Here is a 22,112-nt window from a genome sequence, read left to right on the forward strand (position 1 = left end):
TCTCTGAAGAGAATTAAATAGTATTAAAAATTTCTAAATATGAATTCTCCTTAATTCTATTCAATTCTTTGAAGAGAATTAAATAGTATTAAAAATTTCTAAATATGAATCCTTCTTAATTCTATTTAATTCTCTGAAGAGAATTTAAAAGTATTAAAAATTTCAAAATATGAATTCTCCTTAATTCTATTTAATTCTCTGAAGAGAAGTTAAAAGTATTAATAATTTGTAAATATGAATTCTCCTTAATTCTATTTAATTCTCTGAAGAGAATTAAATAGTATTAAAAATTTCTAAATATGAATTCTCCTTAATTCTATTTAATTCTCTGAAGAGAATTTAAAAGCATTAATAATTTGTAAATATGAATTCTCTTTAATTCTATTTAATTCTCTGAAGAGAATTAAATAGTATTAAAAATTTCTAAATATGAATTCTCCTTAATTCTATTTAATTCTCTGAAGAGAATTAAATAGTATTAAAAATTTCTAAATATGAATTCTCCTTAATTCTATTCAATTCTCTAAAGAGAATTAAAAAGGATTCAATTCATTTTTAATCCTCTTTAATTCTCTTTTTTAACCAGGGCAAGAAAACGATTAATGTATTCATCTTTAGCTCGTGAAACTGCAGCACTATTAGGGACATGAGGTGGTATTTGCCCGTCGAAGTCAGTTTCTTCACGAATTTGACGTTTGCAGAAATTTGCCGTACCTTCATGAAAAGCTTTTTCTCCAACTTGCTGTCGTTTTTTTCCTTTTAGATGACGTTTCATTGGCTCATGATCATTCCACCAAGTTTCTTTTGTCCTTATTATAAGTGTAACGTTAGTGTCCTCAGCTGGTTTTTTATACAAATAACCAAACAGGACGTTCTCACAGCTTTTGCTTTTACAATATCCTCTAATCCGTAAGTAATGTTTACTTTCGACAGCCTTATAAATTCTCGCATACTTAAAACTATATGCACAAGGAATTTTCGTAGAGCGAAAAATAGCAACGGCTAGTACATCAGTCCAACAGCCACGCTGTAAAATACTATAGTTACGGTTATCATTATACACGACATCGAAGCTTTGGATACTTTTCCATTCATCCTTAAGAATGATTACTTCGAATTCATCCAGTCCACGTGCTTCATTTTCAAATTCGAAATCATTATCAATATTTTTATTAATTTGATCGTCATCATCACTAGTATTCGAGTCAGATAATAAATCGTTCATGTGCTGTGATTTAGATACGAAAGGAATAAAAGGTATATTTTGATTTTCACAAGCAATTCTCATGATGTTTCTTCTGTTTTGGATAACATTATTATAGATGTTGTCTGAAGACCATTTTGCGTTCAGAGAAGTACTCATCTGTGTCCAAATGTCTGAGGAATATTTAGGGTACTTTCCTTCTTAAAAGTGCTCTATAAATTTTTCTATCGTAGCAACCGAGTCAATTATGGAAACCAAAGCTTTTCGAGGCATCTTGCTAAAATGATAAACATTAAAATTCTAAAATTAATAATTAAAACTTTTTTTACTTGAACAATATTAGAGAGACATATCTTACTTCACAAGTATAATAATGTTTGATTTGTAATTAGAAATATAGTTTGTCAAATATGTATATAATTTCAAGTATTATTTACTTGAAAAATATTATTTTCAAAATCACTTGCATTAAAATTTATTCATTATTTTTATTATTGACAAAACTATAGATTTAATGCATATATTTAGAGCTCAACAATTAAAAAAAATTATTATTATGTTTCAAAGCATGAAAACTTAACGATACCAATAATTAATGTAGTAAATTATTAACACAAATGTTACAACAATTGTTCTTCAACTGTTTTTCGTTTTTAATTTCTATTTTATCGGCATTCAATGAAAGATGTATTACCATGAGAGATCAAATTTTAAAATTTATAAAAAACACGATAAATTCCAGAACAGAATTACATAATGTGAATAATAATCGATTATTGTAATTATAAAAATAAAATCATAATTAAATACCCTAACTAAAGAATTTTTTTATTTGATTTTTTTTTTGTTCATGGCCGTAAACAGTAAAACAAAAAATTACTTAACCCCTTTTTATAAAGGATAATATTTGTTTATTAAGCTTTGTCATTGCACAAGAAATGAATAAAAAGATAGGTATTGTAAAAAATCAGAGTTTTGGAAAACATAATAATGTTATGAACTCACCAAGTAGATAATTCCATAGTAAAGATTGATATTCAAACTGAATATTAAAATCTCAGAAACATTCTAGTCATTTTGAATGAATTTCTTTTTTTAAACTTCATTTTATTTTATGGTAATATAATAATTCATTATTTTTTCTTATCATTTATGTTTTTTGTAGTTTTTGATTGTGCCGTGGATTACATCTGTAAGATCATATTAACTTTAAGTAACCCACATCGTAAAAAAATATTAAAGAATAAATTTTCACTTACATATTGTGAAGAAAAATAATCTCTTCTGATAAGAAATTATTTTATATCCTCGAAAATATTTTGGAACCCAAAAAGCAAGTAAATGAACAAATGATAATCCATCATGATCCATAAAATTTAACGTATCAGTCAGAAAAGCGAAGGAAATATCAATAATTATGAGCGAAGTAAAATTTTGTCGATCTTTATTGGTTTTTACTTCGTCCATTGAGTTGTTTGGGGAATGAACCATTGTCAAGTAAACTCCTAAAAATGAAAATAAAACAAAATAAATTACTCCGAAAAAAAGAAGTATTAAATTAAAAATGCATCTACAAATACACACACACACACACATATATATATATATATATATATATATAAACTTATGGAGGGAAATTATAATAATAATTATCTCACCTTTGAAACTTAAGATAGAATGCTCCATTTTCGAGTAAGGTTAACACTTTATCAGTGAATCTGATTTATTAATGCAATTATTATAGATTTTAAAATACTTGTAGAAAAGCGCATCCAATTGATCATATTAACTAAAAAAAACAATCGACATTCCATTGATCAGTATGAACTCATATGTAATCAATGTTGTAAATTCTAAGCATTATTCCATCATCTATTACAGATTCATTATAATATATATATGTACATCAGTTTTCTTACCATACGGAAATCGATTTTAAAACTGGCTAAAATTTTTTTTTTTTCACTCATTTTTCATTAAATAAATGAGTAATTATTTAGTACTCCATTTGCGAATCTACTTACGGCCATATACAATAAGCATTGGATTGCTCAGAAGAGGGTTTTGGCGCCCTCTAGGGGGCGTCAGACCAAGCAAGTACCACCCTCTTCGCGGGTTCTGAGACTATTACTCCAACCGTTAGCGGTGCCCACTTGTTTTGCACCTTGTAACATGTGGCAACTCCGTGGTTGCAGGAAGCCAATAGGTACCTCTGCGCGGGTGAGACCTACCCTTTTGACTGTCTTAAACTTCTAAGGTATACAAGCCCGTACAGAATACTATCACAAGCTATAGTTAGCAAATGATAATCACTTGGGGATGACGGTAGAGGGCAATCTTTATTAGTTGCCGTCCTACGATCCAAGTGGGATAATGTGGAAGAAACCCTTTTAGGGTAATGAGTTATGCTGCAACTCACCACTTATCTGCAGCCTGTAGACCAATACAGGGAATTGGTACCATGGGGGCCCCGTTCCAAGCCCCATTTCGGCCAGAGTCTCTTTATTTCCTGAGATGGAAGGAATGGGGGGCCGAGTGAGGTAGGACTCGGGGTGGCTGTGGTTAGATACCACACGCAATGGGGATTTTTGATTATACCCCCGGTAAATGTCCACTCTTGGTTCCGACTGAGAATGTCGTTTGGGTGGAAGAGATGGGATTACGCAACGCGAGTATGCCCAAAAGGGCGAGGCCTCGGCTTCCGGTTGGCGGAAGCGGACTTAGGTCCACGTTACATTAATTAATTTTAATTAAGCATTGGATTGCAGAAACCAAAATAAAAATTAAATTTTTTAATTACAATTTTTATCAAGTAACTTATTAAATTAAATTTATTAAAAATAGTACTAATTCTATTGAATAATAATTTTGATTGCTCCAAAACGATTTAATAAGTAAATAAGACACGTATGTGTTACACATTAATTGTCGTCGAACATAATTACTACATTAACTGCTACATGCTATACGTTAAGTAAAAAGCGAGGTTTATTTTCATGAAACGTTAGTCGACTTTGAACTCGCCCAACAAGGGCATATGAGTACATACCCTAATAGCCACTTGAGCTTGAAATTAACGGTAATTTGATGTTGAAATTACCTGAAATTTGCTGCCCGAATTTGCCGACAATTTGACAGCAAAAGTTGAATAATAAAAATTTGCGGTTAATTTTTCTTTAATTTAGAAGTAATTTTTCACGAAAAAAAAAATCGATAATGTCCATTCTTATTATTTTAGAAGGTATACCCTGGCAGGCAATCTCGGTAAATCACCGTGAATCACCGTGATGCTACCGTGAATCACGGATATTCACCGTAATTCACCGTGATTTACCGTGATTCACGGTAGTATCACGGTGATTCTCGGTGATTTACGTGAGTTCACCGTGGCGTTGCAGTGAATCACGATGAATCGACGTGAGATCTCACTACGATGTCATTGATCACGGTGATTCCGCAAAAATCACCGCAAGTTTTCCGTGATGGAACCGTGATTCACCGCGATGTTACCGTGAAAGCTCACTGTGATATAACGCATTCGTTCACGGTAATTAGTGATTCACGGAGATTCACCGTGAATCACGGTAAATTACCGTGAATCACCGTAATTTCACCCTATTAGCGTGATTTACCGTGATTCACCCTATACCACAGTGAATCAGGACCGCCAGGGTAAGCGAATTTATACATAAAGTTGTTTACAATTTGGCTGTAAAAAAATACTTTACGATATTTCAAGTCATATTAACAAAAAATTGATATGATAATTGGCCTGAAAATTGACGACAACTTTTTTGTAGTTAACTTTTGAAGTGAATTTGCATTCTGATTCGGGCAGTAAATTTACGTCAAATTCAATAGCGAGTTGCATACAAATTGTTGTAAAAAATGGTAAAGTCCGAAGTTGACGGAAATTTGACGAAAAATTCAAGGCAACTTTTGTAAAGTAAACTTTTGCTAAAGCAAACTGTGCTATCAAGGTATTTAAATCTTTTTTTTCAATTACTCAATTAATATTAACAATTAAGTATAATCGATTATCTATCATTCACCATCAAACGATTTTACATCGAATCGTATTAAAAAAAAGGTATACTTGAAAAATGGGGTGCTGAAAAAAAAAAAAAATTAGGTCAATTTTTATTTTTTATTTTATAAATAAACAAATAACCATCAAACCATAATATTGAACTATCATAAAACATCAAACAACCATCAAACGATTGCAAAAAAAAAAAAATTTGCAATTACTCATTATGGGATGCTAAATGTGAGGTACCTAGACCAGTGCAGCCAGATCGTGGACGAAAAGTTCCCCTTCCTTCGCACCATTTTAGCATCACTCACAGCTTAAACAGTGTGTTATGTCCTCAGTGGCCTCAGGTGCCTCCACCTGTTAATTAATTAGTGAACTTGAGATCCATAAATAGGCGCGCATTTAAATTTCATTTGAAATTATATATTAATATCTTACAACACTTATTGCGTCTTATCAATATTTAGTCAATAGTTTAAATAATAAATCGTCGTGGCACATACTTATTAAATTATATATTTTTATTATAAGAAAATTTAAATAAATAGATAAATAAATCTTGATTTTGTATTCAGAGAAATATAAATACAGTTTGAGTGGTCTTGGAACGTTTCCTGTCACTCGATACTTAAAACCTAAACAAAACACACGCATAAAAATCATGAATAGGCCCTTGTTCTATATTTAACAGTAAATATGGTTATAAACAAATGCATACTCTATAAACAAATAAGAAAAAGATATATTTATTAAATAAATGTTACTTATAAATGAAAACCATATCACAAGAACTCAACTACTATTGTTAATATATATACATATTAAATAAAGAGTGACTCGTATAATAAGTAAATTAATAGAAATATAGAAATATAGCATTAGAATAATTATAATGGTGTTTCATGATAAATAATAATGTCAATCGTATTGAATAATTAAATATAGAATAATTAACTAAAAGATTGTATTTAAGTACAGGAAAATGGAATATAAATAATATAAGTAATAAGTCAAATCATAGAACGGACAAATAAAGAACGTAGATGTGTAAACTCATATCTCGTACGTGTGTTAGTAAGAAGTATAAATGTATAAGTATATAACTAGAAAGAACGTTGATATGTATAAGTACATATATAGCACAAGTATGTGTATGAGTATGAGAGTGGTGGGAGAAGTCGAAGAGTGAAGAGTCAGAGATCTCTCTGCCGGCTGATGTAACTTCACTTCTCTCCGAGAACTATTGACGAGCACAACTGTTATTACTGATCAAATCTAATCTACACTTTATAATAAAACTCAGTCTTCAGATAAAAGTTATTTTATCAATTACATCTATCCTTATCCATAATTTCATTATTTCATTAAATAATAATCATAATCATCATCATCATCATAGTCAACAATAAATTTATCACTGTTTTCAAATTCAAAATTGGTCCCGCGTGACAACGAACTGCCCACTGTCCAGGAGGTGGCGTCTGCTCCGATCCTAGTAACCTCCCAGGACATAACAAGTGCTTGGGAAGGGGAACTTTTCGTCCGCGATCTGGCTGCACTGTGGTAGACCAGCATTTATCCCTAGAAAGGGACCAGCGACAAAATTTAACATTGGGACAATGGTTGACCCAACCTCCCTATTCTAGTAACCTTGGTCCTCAGTGGCCTCAAGTGCCTCCACCTGTTAATTAGTAAGTAAACTTGAAATACATAAATAGGCACGCATTTAACGGCTTGCAGGCACACCGTCAAAAGTAAAAATTTCAGAAGTATACCAACTTCAGAAACTCACAGCTAGGAATGTAAACAATAAAGATGGTTCATAATTCAGAATGACAAATTATCACCTTGTCAAAAACATCGAATCTCTAATCTTTATATCAACACATACTCAGAATTTACAATATTCATTCTTTCGTAATAAAGAATTAACAATATTTAGAATGACAATATTTCAGAAATCCAATACTTCCGAAATTTCAAACTACGAACGCCAATTCTTCAGAATTACATTTTATACGAATGACCATTTTAGTAAAATTTTCTAAGCTTTGCTGACATTCGGTATTACAGACTTTCCCTATGAATTTACCATTATCATGTGAGTGCTTTGGCGGATTGATTGGGTTTAAAAAATTTGTATGACTCGTTATGTAATAATTATATATGAATTTTACGAGTTTAATTTGTATGAAACGATTATATTGAATGTACTGAATTAAGATAGAAGTGCTATTTATGGCCAGTGTTTTATTTTTAGACCTTTAATATTTCATTTTAATTAATGGAGAAGTATAAAAAAAAAAAAAATTCATTCTAATACAGTAAAAAAAATCGGTCTGTCAGTTGACCCTGCGGGCCAGCCCCCAAACTTCCCGCTGTTTTCGAGCTCGTTGAGCCAATTTTGTATACAATTACTATCACAATAATTATTAGTATAAATTTTATATATAATTTGTATACAATTACTATCACAATTATTATTAGTATTAATTTTATATATAATTTGAATACAATTACTATCACAATAATTACTGTCATAGAAAATCGATAGAAAATTGACAGAAAACATAAACTTGTTGCTGTCAGAGAAAATCGATAGAAAATCCATAGGAAATTGACAGAAAACAAAAACTTGTTGCTGTCATAGAAAATCGATAGAAAATCCATAGAAAATTGACAGAAAACAAAAACTTGTTGCTGTCATAGAAAATCGATAGAAAATCAATAGAAAATCAGTCTGTCAGTTGACCCTGCGGGCCAGCCCCCAAACTTCCCGCTGTTTTCGAGCTCGTTGAGCCAATTTTGTATACAATTACTATCACAATAATTATTAGTATAAATTTTATATATAATTTGTATACATTTACTATCACAATAATTATTAGTATAAATTTTATATATAATTTGTAAACAATTACTATCACAATAATTATTAGTATAAATTTCATATATAATTTGTATACAATTACTATCACAATAATTATTTGTATTAATTTTATATATAATTTGTATACAATTACTATCACAATTATTATTAGTATTAATTTTATATATAATTTGAATACAATTACTATCACAATAATTACTGTCATAGAAAATCGATAGAAAATTGACAGAAAACATAAACTTGTTGCTGTCAGAGAAAATCGATAGAAAATCCATAGGAAATTGACAGAAAACAAAAACTTGTTGCTGTCATAGAAAATCGATAGAAAATCAATAGAAAATTGACAGAAAACAAAAACTTGTTGCTGTCATAGAAAATCGATAGAAAATCAATAGAAAATCAGTCTGTCAGTTGACCCTGCGGGCCAGCCCCAAAACTTTCCGCTGTTTTCGAGCTCGCTGAGCTCGAAAACATTATTGTGATTACATTTTCGAGCTCTTCGAGCTCGCAAATACTATGGCATAAATTTTGTATGCCATTGTTTTGTAAAAAACCATTTTTTAACATTTCCTTCTCCCACGATATATCGCGAACGAATTAACCGATTTTGATGGTTGAGGTGGCAATCGACGCGTTTTATCAAGTTCTGAAGCTGATCAAATTTTGAAATTGATTTATTCAGCCGTTTTTGAGAAATTTCAAAAAAACCAAGGAAAAAATGTTTTTTGAATTCTTTCGTTAACGGTTTCTCTTGAACGAATGAACCGATTTTGATGGTTGAGGTGGCATTCGACGCGGCTTATAGAGTTTCAGAGCTGATTAAATTTTGGAATCAATCCATCGATCAAATTAAAAGTTATCCAAATAAAACATTTTCGAAAAAATTTTATTTTTGAAATATCTCTGAACGCACCCTACCGATTAAGTTCAAATTTTCACGGCTTCAAGACATTAACAAGCCGCGTCGAATGACACCTCAACGATCAAAATCGGTTCATCCGTTCAAGAGTTACGAATATTTACATACATACATACGTACGTACGTACGTACGTACACACATACATACACTCGGACATCATCGTGAAATTAGTCAGAATAGCTTCTTAGGACCTCGAAACGTCGACATCTGATGGAAATTCAATTTTCGTAAATCGGACCGAAACCAATAACTTCCCGAATTTTTGAAAATTTACAATTTTCTTAGCGGGAAGTTAAAAATTCCCTTTAAATGAATTAAAAAAAATTCATCATATCATTACGTACTTTGCGTATTATTTTATTAAAATTTTTGAAGTAACCAAAACTGGTACTAAAGTGGCCAAAAATGGTACTTCTATCCTATATGAATTATAAAATAAAATTCAAATAAGATATTGAAAATAATACACGGATCAATGTCCAATAGAATGAATCAATTATTCTTGAATTATAATTATTATTTAAAATATTGGACCTAATAAAACATAAACATATATGTTAATTATAAATTTATAAATAAAAAATGCATCTAGATTTGATTTTGGCTGTATTTTTATTCATCACACAAGCATTAATAATAATTAAGTTACAATAATAATAATCCGAAAATTCCCATAGAATCCAATCACATGCGACAAAAACGGCATTGAAACCAATACAGTCTACAGGATTCTATGCGGTTTTTGTCGCAGTTACGTGGATTCTACAAGAATTTTTGGACAGGGTATATACTGATATACATCATGATTAGTTTCGATTAAAATTTAGTTTAGTTAAATTGATAATATTTAAAATCTATAAACTATTTTTAAACAGATGAGATTATATTGTTTATTAGTATGTGTTAAAAAAATTATGTCACTAATTTTACGATTTTATGTTGAAGCTTAAATAATTATAACTCAACTATTCTTTCTAAACATGAATAAGTCAATATTCACTAATTCTGAGTGCCAACCGAACCACTTTTTGAAATTAGTGGTTCGGTTTGCACTTGGCATTAGTAAATCTTCACTTATTTTCACTTATTCATGTTTAGAGAGTTATTAGAACTTAATTATTACTGGCCACAAATAGCACTTCTATCTTAAGTCAGTACATTCAATATAATCGTTTCATACAAATTAAACTCGTAAAATTCATATATAATTATTATATAACGAGTCATACAAATTTTTTAAACCCAATCAATCCGCCAAAACACTCACATGATAATGGTAAATTCATAGGGAAAGTCTGTAATACCGACTGTCAGCAAAGCTTAGAAAATTTTACTAAAATGGTCATTCGTATAAAATGTAATTCTGAAGAATTGGCGTTCGTAGTTTGAAATTTCGGAAGTATTGGATTTCTGAAATATTGTCATTCTAAATATTGTTAATTCTTTATTACGAAAGAATGAATATTGTAAATTCTGAGTATGTGTTGATATAAAGATTAGAGATTCGATGTTTTTGACAAGGTGATAATTTGTCATTCTGAATTATGAACCATCTTTATTGTTTACATTCCTAGCTGTGAGTTTCTGAAGTTGGTATACTTCTGAAATTTTTACTTTTGACGGTGTGCCTGCAAGCCCATTTAACATCCATTTGAAATTTACATGTTGAGATCTTACAACATTTATTGCATCTTATCAATAATTAGTCGATAATTTAAATAATAAATCAATGTATTACATACTTTTTAAATTATCTATTTGGATTATAAGAAAGTTGAAATAAATCATTATATTGTATTCGGAAAAATATAAACCTAGTTTGAGTGGTTTTGGAATGTTTCCTGTCACCCGATACCTAAAACCTAAATAACATACACGCATAAAAATCATGAATAGACCTTTTTTTTAGTTTGAATCCATTGAGATTCTGAAAAAAATGTATTCCATTGGGTCAGAGGGGCAGGAGGGTAAGTAGTTAGCACCATATGCTAGTTGTAATAGGTGGAAGGTGCTGAGAGGTCAAACTACTAAGCCATTTGATGTTTTAAATTACTAACAGAAGTCCGACGTTGACGGATATATTTGACGTTAACTTTAAAGGGAACTGTCGTTAAACAACTGCAGCTCTTTGTCTTATAAAAATTGATTAATCAGGTTATGATATTTAGCAGTACAAAATTACTACGATTGTTAACAAACAATTTTATTGTTTCTACAAAATAATACTATAAACAATATAGGCTCACTTATCTTAAATTATAAATCGATTTCTAATAGTGTATATTAAAATCATTAACAATCAACACGACAAAAAAAAGATAAATCCTACCAAAAACAGATTCTCTGTATAAAATCGTGCCAAGTACACGTTTAAAATTTTTACAATTAAGAAAAGATTCTTTTTACAAAAAAAAATAAATCAAATCGAAAAAATACCAAGTACCTAATATAATTCGGAATCATGAAAAACATTTTCATAGAATTGAAAAAAAAAATTTCAATGTACTTGGTGTGCCTATAAACTGAAAAAAAAGAATATCTTCTAATTTTATTAGAAAATAATTTATATTCAAAATCAATTCTAGAAATTAATTTTGCTGGAATAAATTTAGTAACGCACATCGAGTACATTGAAATTTTTTTTTCAATTCTATGAAAATGTTTTTCATGATTCCGAATTATATTAGGTACTTGGTATTTTTTCGATTTGATTTATTTTTTTTGTAAAAAGAATCTTTTCTTAATTGTAAAAATTTTTAAGTGTACTTGGCGCGATTTTATACAGAGAATCTGTTTTTGGTAGGATACATGCATCTATAGGAATCTATCGGATTTTTTAAACAGGGACGTTTTTTTAATATAAATGATTAGTGAAAGTAATAACAAAAATTATAAATTATATTCTCAAACAAAAACATTCCATTTTTTGAGCATTATTGTGACGTGATGGTTTGAACGAAATATTTAAATTTCGATGTAAATTTCAGTTACGTAACAATGACGAATCGACCAATAAAATACACTTATAGTTCATTACTTCTATCATGAAGGCTAGATAGAACGTCTATAATTATTGCAATTGTAGTTTAATTATTTACAAAAAAAAGGACTGTATCACTCATTAAACAGATGTATTAATTTAGGAAATTGTTAATTAAAGTAATATATAATTAAAAGAAAAAAGTAACAATAATAAAAAAGTGGATGATAAAGGATTATCTGTTTTTCTGTTTTTTTTTTTATTTATTATTTTGACAGCATGCAATTTTATTTACGTATACGATTGATAGTATTTAATTTGTATTTGTATTGTGAATCTTTCATTAATTTTTAAAACTCATATATTTAAACTATTTGGCTCAGAAATTCATTGTTATTTTTTCAAAACTTTTTTATTTTGGTAAGTTTTAATTTATGCATATCATAGATTTATTCATAAAATTCATAAAAATTGTAACCTTTAACGTTTTCACCCATTACGTTGATTATAACTATGAAAACTGGTTATTTATTTTTAAAATGGAGTGATAAGAAAAAAAAAAAAAAAACAAATTAAAAATCACATCAAAATAATTATTACACTTGAAGATATTTTGATTTTTAAAAAAATATGTTTTTATATTTATTTCGTTTAGGTTATGTTAAAGTTAAATAAATATATATATATATATATATATATATATATATATATACATATATATATAGTGATAATTTTTTAATATAAATGCGCATAAATAAATTTGTTCATTCGTCATCTACACAAAATATTTTTCTGCATAGAACTATGTTTTATTCATATATTAAACCGTTTACATTCATCATATTGATAGTAATTGACATTGTATGCTTCAAATAACATAAGAAATCTTTAAAATGTTATTATGAGTAATAATAAATTCTTAAATATTTAATCATTTAAAAATATCAATCGAATTATAACTACCTGCCCATTTAATTGTTAATAAATTAGTTTTTTTTTGTTTAATTTTGATGCCATTTTAATGTACAAATGGATTGTAATGTTTAGTAATTTTTTTATTTTTAATTAAATTAGTAAGAAGTTATTTGTGAATAGTTTTAATGGATGAGAAAGAAAATAATAATATATCAGAAGGAGCATTTTGTACTGAAAATGAAAAGCAAAGTAAAAAACGAATATCATGTTTTAATTTGGATGGCGAAGAGGATTGGGAAAATAACTTTAAAAACGAAAAATATGGATCTTATGGAGACATGACATTTTGTATGGCTGATCATATTAAAGAAACAATGCAAATGACGTTCATGATGCGTAGTCATCATATGCTTACTGATGTATGTCTTGAAGTAGGAACTGAATTATTTTATGCTCATAAAATTATTTTAGCTGCTGCTAGTCCTTATTTCAAGGTAAATTTATTACATATTATTATATTATTACAAAATCTCAAATTAAATATCAAAATTAAATTATAGGCAATGTTTACGGGAGGATTAAGAGAGTCTGGAATGAGTAGAGTTAAATTACAAGGTGTTTGTCCTACAGCTATGGCAAGATTAATGTTTTTTATGTATACCGGACGAATTAGAGTTACCGAATTGACAGTTTGTACTTTATTACCAGCAGCAACTATGTTTCAAGTATGTTTATTAGGGTGATCCAAAAAATAACAAATTTTTTTTTTTTTTCTCGGAAACAGGTTCAAAAGTTTCATTTAGATAAAAAAAGACGCCTGTGAAAATTAGAGCTCTTAATATTAACATTAAGAGGTTCCTCATCGCACTTTTCTATTTTCCATAAAAATAACATGGAAAAAATATTTTTTACGTCTTCTGATTTTTATAAGTAGCTAACGATGCGTCATAGGAATTATTGGCAGGCATATTTTTGTAGGTAATTGAATGTTCTACATAAAAAGTTTCTTATCATTTTTTGATAAATCTATTTGTTCAAAAGTTATTTAAGGTTGAAGTCGAATTCATATTAAATTTTGAGATCTTTCTACTTTTCCGGCGAAACTATCAGACCTATTACAAAATATCGTGGGATCTTTTTTGTAGACAATTTTATACTCTAGAAGTTATTTTCAATAAAATTTTTTCGTATTCCACATTGTTTTCTAGTTATTTTCATTTTAATGTCAAGCTCTTAAAATCTATCAGAAGACTATTTTTTTTATGAGCATGACATTAAAATCAAAATAACTAGAAAACAATGTGGAATTCGAAAAAATTTTATTGAAATAACTTCTAGGGTATAAAATTGTCTACAAAAAGATGCCATGTTATTTTGTAATAGGTCTGATAGTTTCGCTGGAAAAGTAAAAAGATCTCAAAATTTACTATGAATTCGACTTTAACCTTAAATAACTTTTGAACAAATAGATTTATTAAAAAATGATAAGAAACTTTTTATGTAGAACATTCAATTACCTACAAAAATATGCCTGCCAATTGTTCCTATGACGCATCGTTAGCTACTTATAAAAATCAGAAAACGTAAAAAATATTTTTTCCATGTAATTTTTATGGAAAATAGAAAAGTGCGATGAGGAACCTCTTAATGTTAATATTAAGAGCTCTAATTTTCACAGGCGTGTTTTTCATCTAAATGAAACTTTTGAACCTGTTTCCGAGAAAAAAAAAAAATTTGTTATTTTTTAGATCACCCTAATGTTTATATAATTTTATATTAAATTAATAAATTCATAATTTATTGCTTTTATAATAAATTACAGGTAAATAATGTTATCGAAGCATGCTGTATATTTTTAGAACGTCAATTAGATCCAACAAATGCAATTGGTATTGCTAATTTTGCTGAACAACATGGATGCAAAAATTTACATCATAAAGCAAATCAATTTATTGTACAACATTTTAGTCAAATTTGTCATGAAGAAGAATTCCTTCAATTATCAGCAATCCAGTTGATATCACTTGTAAGAAAAGATGAACTTAATGTACAAGAAGAAAGAGAAGTTTATAATGCCGTATTAAAATGGGTCATGTATAATGAGGAAGCACGTGGTCCTAAAATGGCACATATTTTACAAGCAGTTCGGTGTCAATATTTAACTCCAAATTTTTTAAGAGATCAAATGAAAAATTGTGAAATTGTTAAAAAAGCTCCGGCATGTCGAGAATATCTAGCTGAAATTTTTAAAGATCTTACATTACATAAAAAACCAATTGTTAAAGAAAGAACGCCTAATACTAAAAGACTTATATTTATTGCTGGTGGTTTTCTCAGACATTCATTAGATACACTTGAGGCATTTAATGTAGATGATAAAGTTTATACTCAGCATGCAAAATTACTAGTACCACGATCAGGTCTAGGTGGAGCATTTTTAAAAGGAATGTTTTATGCTATTGGAGGAAGAAATAATTCACCGCAAACAAGGTTTGTATTTAACTATTTAGCCATCTACCTTTTTAATGTTTTAAATTGTATAAAATTTCATATTCTTTATTTATTTTTCTAAAGATATGATAGTGATTGGGTTGATAAATATAACCCTGTAGCTAATCAGTGGAGACCTTGTAAAGCAATGACTGTACCTAGAAATCGCGTTGGAGTTGCTGTGATGGATGGATTATTATATGCTGTAGGAGGAAGTGCTGGTGCCGAGTTTCACAACAGTGTTGAATGTTATGATCCAGATCAAGATCTTTGGAAAAAAATAAAACCAATGCATGTTAAGAGACTTGGTGTAGGAGTCGCCGTGGTCAATAGGTGAGAAAATAATAAAAGATTTATTTATTTTTTAATTAAATACTTTTATTTGATAAGGTTACTATATGCAATTGGTGGATTTGATGGAATCCAGCGTTTGTCTTCAGTTGAATGTTATCATCCAGAAAATAATGAATGGACAATGGTATTACCAATGAATAATGGTCGTTCGGGTGCTGGAGTTGCAAGCCTTGGACAATATATTTATGTTGTCGGTGGATATAATGGAAAACTCCAACTAAATTCTGTAGAACGTTATGATACTGAGGGTGATATTTGGGAAGAAGTTAGTAATATTTCTATAGCTCGCAGTGCATTAAGTGTCACAGTAATTGATAACAAGTTATATGCAATCGGTAATTATTATTAATATTATATTTTATTTTTAATAGAATTAAGATATAAATCAAATGATAATAATTTCATTTTTACATATATATATATATATATATATATACATATATATGTATATATATTATACAGGTGGTTATGATGGCAATGTATTTTTAAATATTGTAGAAATATATGATCCTACTCTTGATAGATGGGAACCCGGAATGCCGATGCCTTCTGCTAGATCGGGACATGCCAGTGCTGTTTTTTATTATCAATGTCCACTTCACTCTACGCGGACAGATGAAAATGCATTGAAAAATGATGGAAAACCATCGTGACATATAAATTAAATTTTTTATAAAAATTTATTAATCCGTGTATAAATATAATTTATGTTCTATATTTTTATGTATAACTTTATAAAACAATCATTGTATATTGTTTTTTTATAATTAGTAATATTTTTAATGTAATATTAAATACACGACAATAATTATTTATTCATGACTGGAATTTAATTATAGGGTAAATGCACCAAGTGTTGACCGGACACCAGTTAGTTGACCGATGTGTATAAAAGTTAAGTAATTAATATCTTACAAAGGTATTTTGGTTTTAAATTCAATTTAAATATAAAATATAGTTTTTAATCTTCACAATAAAAAATTGCACAGATCATTACGCCTTTACAAACGCGATTAAATAAATATTATGTGTTTGTTCACAACGAGTCTAATCATAAACCGGTCAAAACCCTGATTAAAAAAAATAATTAAAAAGTATTTAAAATGATTTGTTTTTTAATCATTTTAAATACTTTTTAATCCTTCAAATCATTTCTAATCCTGTCTCTTATGGACCTTTAACGTGTGAAATCATTTTTAATCATTTATTTTAATCAGGGAAATAACTAGCGTACACTTGAAAGGTGAGTGCGTTTTATTATGAATTTAATGACATTAATTGATTAAATATTAAATATTTTTGTGTTATTACGTTAGTTGAAGATCAGATGTCAACTTTTATAAATAGTTGAAGTAAAGTTATGAATTTTAATATTATTTCAAGACCGGTCAATAATTGGATCTGTCAGAGATCGTTTACCCAGTCAAAAATTCATTCGGTCATTTATTGGAACTTCTGATTTTATCGAGATCCAATAAATGATTGCATATTTATAATTAAGAGTCCTAACCTCAAAAGAAGATCTGTCAAGTACTCAAAGTACTTTAATCATTCAATGTTGCAGTAAATCTAAATATTATTAATTAAAAAGTATATTCGTATTTTAAATGATATTTGAAATTCTTTTTTTTTTTTTTTTTTGTTGGTTAGTTAATTTAGTTTCATTCAATATTTCAGTAAGCCACCATATATTTTCCTAAGTATAGTTTATCTATTCAATTTCAAAAATCTGAACTATTTGCATCAGAAAATGATATTAAAATGACTTAATCAAAAAGTACGAAAAAAAAACAAGCATTAAATAAAAATATTCACCTGAAGTTTTAAATGCCGCGATCACCAATTATAATAATAATTATTATTAGTAGTAGTATTATTATTATTATTATTTGTTTCTGAAAAAAGTGATATTTAAGACATAAAAAGTCTATCTAAATCATAAGTCAATGCTTCAAAAGTACCAAATAAAGTCAATTACATATACATATAGTTTGAGTCAAAATTAATTTATTTCAGCGGTCAATTAATTGGAGAACAGTCGGTCATTTATTGGGTTCCCCCGGTCAATAATTGGTGATTTTGATAAATTAACATTTAAACAATAAAATTAATATATTTTCGATAATTTTTAATAAAAATAGAATGAGATTATCAATAATCAAGTATTTAACTATAATAAAATCTATTATTCATTTCAGCTATTTAATAACTTAATACTTATTTTATAGCTTATTACAAAAAAAAACCTTAATCGGTCAATAATTAGTGCATTTAACCTACTATGAAAATTATTTTTATAAAATTAAATATTACGGATCTGTACAAAATATTTTTTTTAAATCTTGTGGCTAAAAAATTTAGAAAATACAAGTGCTGCAGTCATTCGGACATTCAATATAACTTATATTTATTTATTGTGGGATAATTTTTGTCTGATATATAAACATTATTTTTAATTATAATAAATATAGTTTTATATTTTGCTAGACAATTATTGTGTCAAAGTACCGTTATTATATCTCATTAATTAAATCCACTTAACAATTGAGTGGAAATTATTAAACTCATTTTTTTTTATAGTTAAACAAAGTATATTTAAATAATATATTTTTTTTCTCGTAAACACATTTTTTTATTGTCAAATCATTAAGTTAACCTCAAGATTAAATGGTGAAAATGAATCATAGTGATGAAGAAAAGATAAAACAGTATTTAAATAAGGTAAATTAATATGTTACATTCACTTCATACTTAATTACACCACAACTTTAAATAAATGATTAAACTACTTTTAAAAAAATTAATATTTAATTTCATAACTATGTTTATTTATCACATAATAGTATTAAATTTATAAAAATCAGTTTTATATTTTTATTGAGTTATACATATTTTTAATTAAAATTGTAGTATCAAAATCCAGTAGTGACACGAAGAGAAGTTATAAATGTTTTAAAAGAATACAAAGGTTTACAACCCGCTAGTGAACGTTTTGGTAATATTTTTGTCAATTTAAAAGTTTAAAACTACAATTTAGCATTTCATTTTATTTATTTAATTGATTATTGTATTTGTTGATAGTTTTCAATGATGGATCTTGCCAAGATTTATTTAATTTACAAGGAACAATACCAGTAAATTATAAAGGTAAAAAAAAATTGTATAAGAATTAATATTTATATCAAATTATAAATGTTTTACAACTTGAGTATATTTAGAATTTTTATAACAAATTTTCATTATTCTCAGGCAATGTATATAACATTCCAATATGCATATGGCTAATGGATACTCATCCAAATAATGCTCCAATGTGTTATGTCAGACCAACAGCAGATATGACAATTAAAGTCAGTATGTATGTAGATCATAATGGGAAAATTTATCTACCGTATTTACACGATTGGGTACCTGTGAGTTTTACGTATTCTATAAAATAATTAAATAAATCTATTAATTTAATAAATTAATTAATATTTAAAAAGTTATAATACAAAATTCTATTGTGTTTTAGCATTCTTCTGATTTATTAAGTTTGATACAAATTATGATTGTAACTTTTGGCGAAAATCCACCAGTATTTGCCAAGCGATATCCAAATACTCAAACAACAACTCCTTATCCTACACAGCGTAAGTACATAATTATATATTTAATAATATATATTATTAATCAAGCAATAAAGATTAAATAAAATTACTTTTTATTTAAACTGTAAATTATTCAAAAAAATTGAATTTTAAAATTAATTTTAATTTTCTTTTACAGCTTTTATGCCAGTTCCCGGATCTGCATCTAATTCAGCAAGTGGTTCATTTCCACCATATCCCACAAACTCTCAGTATTCTGGTGGCAGTTCTGGATACACTCCATATCCACCAGCAAGTGGATCAGGATTTAGTGGTTATCCAGGATTTCCTTCGATGCCTGGAATTCCGTCATCATCGTATCCAACTCCAGGATATCCGAGTTCATTCCCAACTCCATATCTGCCCGCAAATCAACCCGTAAGTTACTTTTAATGATATTTGCAAGTCAAATTAATATGATTCAAGTATAAATAGTTGATAGATGTACTTTTTTTTAGTCACCACCAGTAGGAGGGGCAATGACTAGCGGTAATTCAGATACGATTACTGAAGAGCATATAAGAGCATCATTAGTATCTGCTGTTGGTGATCAACTTCGTCGTCGGCTTTGTGAACAATTTTCGCAACTTCAAGCTGAGCTTGAGACATTACGTCGTACACAACAAGAATTAATGAGTGGATCATCACGACTTAATGAAATATTTAATAAATTACAGAAAGAAAAACAAGAACTAGAGAAAAATATAAGTATTCTTCAGGACAAAGAAAGTGAATTGGAGAAAGAAATCGAAAAATTGTCGGACAATCAATCTATTGATGTTGATGAGGCTGTTACAACTATTGCACCTTTATATAAGCAGTACGTTTGTCAATTACATTAACTATTAAATATAAGAATTTAAATTATTATTTTTTTTTATTATTTACAGAATGCTCAATGCCTTTGCTGAAGAGGCTGCAACTGAAGATGCAATTTATTATCTTGGTGAAGGTCTTCGACAAGGTTCGATAGATTTAGATGTGTTTTTAAAGCATGTGCGACAGCTATCTCGGAGACAATTTATGCTTCGAGCATTGATGTTACGTTGCCGACAAAAAGCTGGGTTAGCTGGTTGATCCGCAAAATATTATTATATAAATATTACTGAAACAAACTCGCTTTAAAATTACACTTAATATTTTATTTTATTATCAGAAAATATGTATTTAGCTAAAAAAAGTATATTAAAATAAAACGTAAAATTATAAAGATTATAATCAATGTACGTGTCCAATAAATACAGAATAAAAAGTTATAATACAATTAATCATGGTATGATTACGTTTATTTCTGTGTATTAAAAGTAAGAAAAGAATATATTTTATTGCATTTTATTTTTATATAGTAGTGATGGAATTTTAAAACAGCAGTATTTCAGAAAAAAAAAAAACATTTGTCATTGAATAAAGTTGAGACTGAAAACGAAGAAAAAAAAACAATTATTGAAAGAAAATTATTTAATGAGATTTAATTTTGTCAAGTACTAATAATATATTTAACATTTACCTATACGTAAATTCCAACCCACAACATCAAGAACAGAACTCCAAAACCAGAAAATAATGCAGCAACAAAAGATACTAATAACTCCTTGTACACATCTCTAGTAAATTTTGTACTAGTTACTTCGTAAACGAAAAACCAGGCAGTAAAAAAAATTCCGATTCCAAGTAATACAAGTGCTAATACTGGAAATACAGTTGGGTTAATTGGTGAGACATACCTCGTCATTGATTCTATCTCAATCTGAAATAATTAATTTTATTTGAATAAACAATATCACTTTCTAAAACTCAATAAAAAAAGTAATCGTAAGTGGAAAAAAAAATGATTGGGATTGAAATGATGGTATATTTTAATAAAACAATATTTATGATTAAAAATCAAATTTGCACTTATCTTATAAAAAATAAATTATAAATATTATAAATGAAAATAAGTAAATTGATTGATGATCAAATCTGTGACAACAAATTTACTATTAGGATAAAAAATTTATACTGATACTAATATTGTTTATACTTTACAATTTTTATGGTATGATTAAGTATAAATAACTATATTTTTTGCTTTAAAATAATTAAATATTAATAATTAATTTACCATTTTTTAAAATTATCTTTTGACGTGGCCGGTACGTATTTATACAAGTCGACACGGAATCCACCAAGGGTGGGTGATTGGGTGATATACATCGATGTTTGAACTGTCGATGTTTTTTTTCGAAAACATCGATGTTCTTTTCCGATGTTTCTGGAATTCGATACATCGATGTTCGATACTATTCAACTATCGATATCGAAACGGGTCCCTACCCTAATAGCCAGTTTAGTTTGAAATTGACAGTAATTTGATGTTAAAATGACCTGAAATCTGCTGCCCGAATTTGCCGACAATTTCATAGCAAAAGTTGAAAAGAAAAATTTTTGTGGTTACCCTGATAGCCACCCCAACCGTAACTTAACGCCACCTAACAAGCTACTGCCGTATTTTAAAGGTAACTTAAAGAAAAGTGTTTAGGAGAGCAAGCAGGTTATCTTTAAGTTGACAGTAAATTGTCTGTTAAGTTGAATTCAATTTGACTACAAGTATTACGGCCAGTTTTTCAAACCGAGTTTATTTTTATCCGGGTTTTAATTAATATTGCTAGTATATCTATGTATTAATAATATATAGATATACCAGAAATGATA

General features: G+C 28.2%; 3 protein-coding genes and 1 long non-coding RNA gene across 7 annotated transcripts; 2 read left to right on the forward strand and 2 right to left on the reverse strand.

Annotated features, from left to right (window-relative positions):
• Window positions 1–507: 507 nt before the first annotated feature.
• On the reverse strand, window positions 508–3,477 carry LOC130671809 (uncharacterized). Of its 2 annotated transcripts, none has more exons than XR_008990581.1 (5): window positions 3,229–3,477; window positions 2,863–2,993; window positions 2,464–2,709; window positions 2,210–2,394; window positions 508–1,481 (listed from the first exon to the last, which is right to left on the reverse strand). It is a non-coding gene; the product is annotated as an uncharacterized LOC130671809 (long non-coding RNA). The 2 variants fall into 2 exon arrangements; XR_008990582.1 differs by having other exon boundaries at window positions 509–1,481; window positions 3,124–3,246.
• A 7,494-nt stretch (window positions 3,478–10,971) lies between these two features.
• LOC130671105 (kelch-like ECH-associated protein 1B) lies at window positions 10,972–16,616 on the forward strand. 3 transcript variants are annotated; one of them, XM_057474808.1, is made up of 7 exons: window positions 10,972–11,017; window positions 13,126–13,439; window positions 13,506–13,670; window positions 14,768–15,435; window positions 15,520–15,768; window positions 15,826–16,124; window positions 16,313–16,616. In XM_057474808.1, exons 1-7 carry the CDS (start codon window positions 10,987–10,989, stop codon window positions 16,417–16,419), a joined length of 1,833 nt encoding a protein of 610 aa, XP_057330791.1. In that variant the 5' UTR covers window positions 10,972–10,986; the 3' UTR covers window positions 16,420–16,616. The 3 variants fall into 3 exon arrangements, with proteins under 3 accessions (XP_057330791.1, XP_057330789.1, XP_057330790.1); XM_057474806.1 differs by having other exon boundaries at window positions 16,252–16,615; XM_057474807.1 differs by having other exon boundaries at window positions 16,288–16,615.
• A 1,628-nt stretch (window positions 16,617–18,244) lies between these two features.
• On the forward strand, window positions 18,245–20,830 carry LOC130671107 (tumor susceptibility gene 101 protein). Its single transcript, XM_057474809.1, has 8 exons — window positions 18,245–18,510; window positions 18,700–18,784; window positions 18,871–18,936; window positions 19,039–19,202; window positions 19,304–19,421; window positions 19,558–19,796; window positions 19,877–20,238; window positions 20,309–20,830. The coding sequence occupies exons 1-8, from the start codon at window positions 18,457–18,459 to the stop codon at window positions 20,493–20,495; spliced, it is 1,275 nt and encodes a 424-aa protein (XP_057330792.1). The 5' UTR covers window positions 18,245–18,456; the 3' UTR covers window positions 20,496–20,830.
• LOC130671108 (transmembrane protein 258) lies at window positions 20,687–21,681 on the reverse strand. Its single transcript, XM_057474810.1, has 3 exons — window positions 21,523–21,681; window positions 20,926–21,165; window positions 20,687–20,834 (listed from the first exon to the last, which is right to left on the reverse strand). Exons 1-2 carry the CDS (start codon window positions 21,523–21,525, stop codon window positions 20,926–20,928), a joined length of 243 nt encoding a protein of 80 aa, XP_057330793.1. The 5' UTR covers window positions 21,526–21,681; the 3' UTR covers window positions 20,687–20,834.
• Window positions 21,682–22,112: the final 431 nt, after the last annotated feature.

This window comes from Microplitis mediator, chromosome 7, assembly GCF_029852145.1.
Source record: "Microplitis mediator isolate UGA2020A chromosome 7, iyMicMedi2.1, whole genome shotgun sequence".
Lineage (NCBI taxonomy): Eukaryota > Metazoa > Arthropoda > Insecta > Hymenoptera > Braconidae > Microplitis > Microplitis mediator.

Coding starts and splice junctions, on each gene's coding strand:
- LOC130671105 (XM_057474806.1), top strand. CDS start 10,987: ATGTATTCCATTGGGTCAGAGGGGCAGGAGG. Junction 11,018..13,125: donor TGGGTCAGAGGGGCAGGAGG/GTAAGTAGTTAG, acceptor ATTTGTGAATAG/TTTTAATGGATGAGAAAGAA. Junction 13,440..13,505: donor CTGCTAGTCCTTATTTCAAG/GTAAATTTATTA, acceptor ATTAAATTATAG/GCAATGTTTACGGGAGGATT.
- LOC130671107 (XM_057474809.1), top strand. CDS start 18,457: ATGGTGAAAATGAATCATAGTGATGAAGAAAAGATAAAACAGTATTTA. Junction 19,203..19,303: donor ATTTACACGATTGGGTACCT/GTGAGTTTTACG, acceptor ATTGTGTTTTAG/CATTCTTCTGATTTATTAAG. Junction 20,239..20,308: donor ATTGCACCTTTATATAAGCA/GTACGTTTGTCA, acceptor TATTATTTACAG/AATGCTCAATGCCTTTGCTG.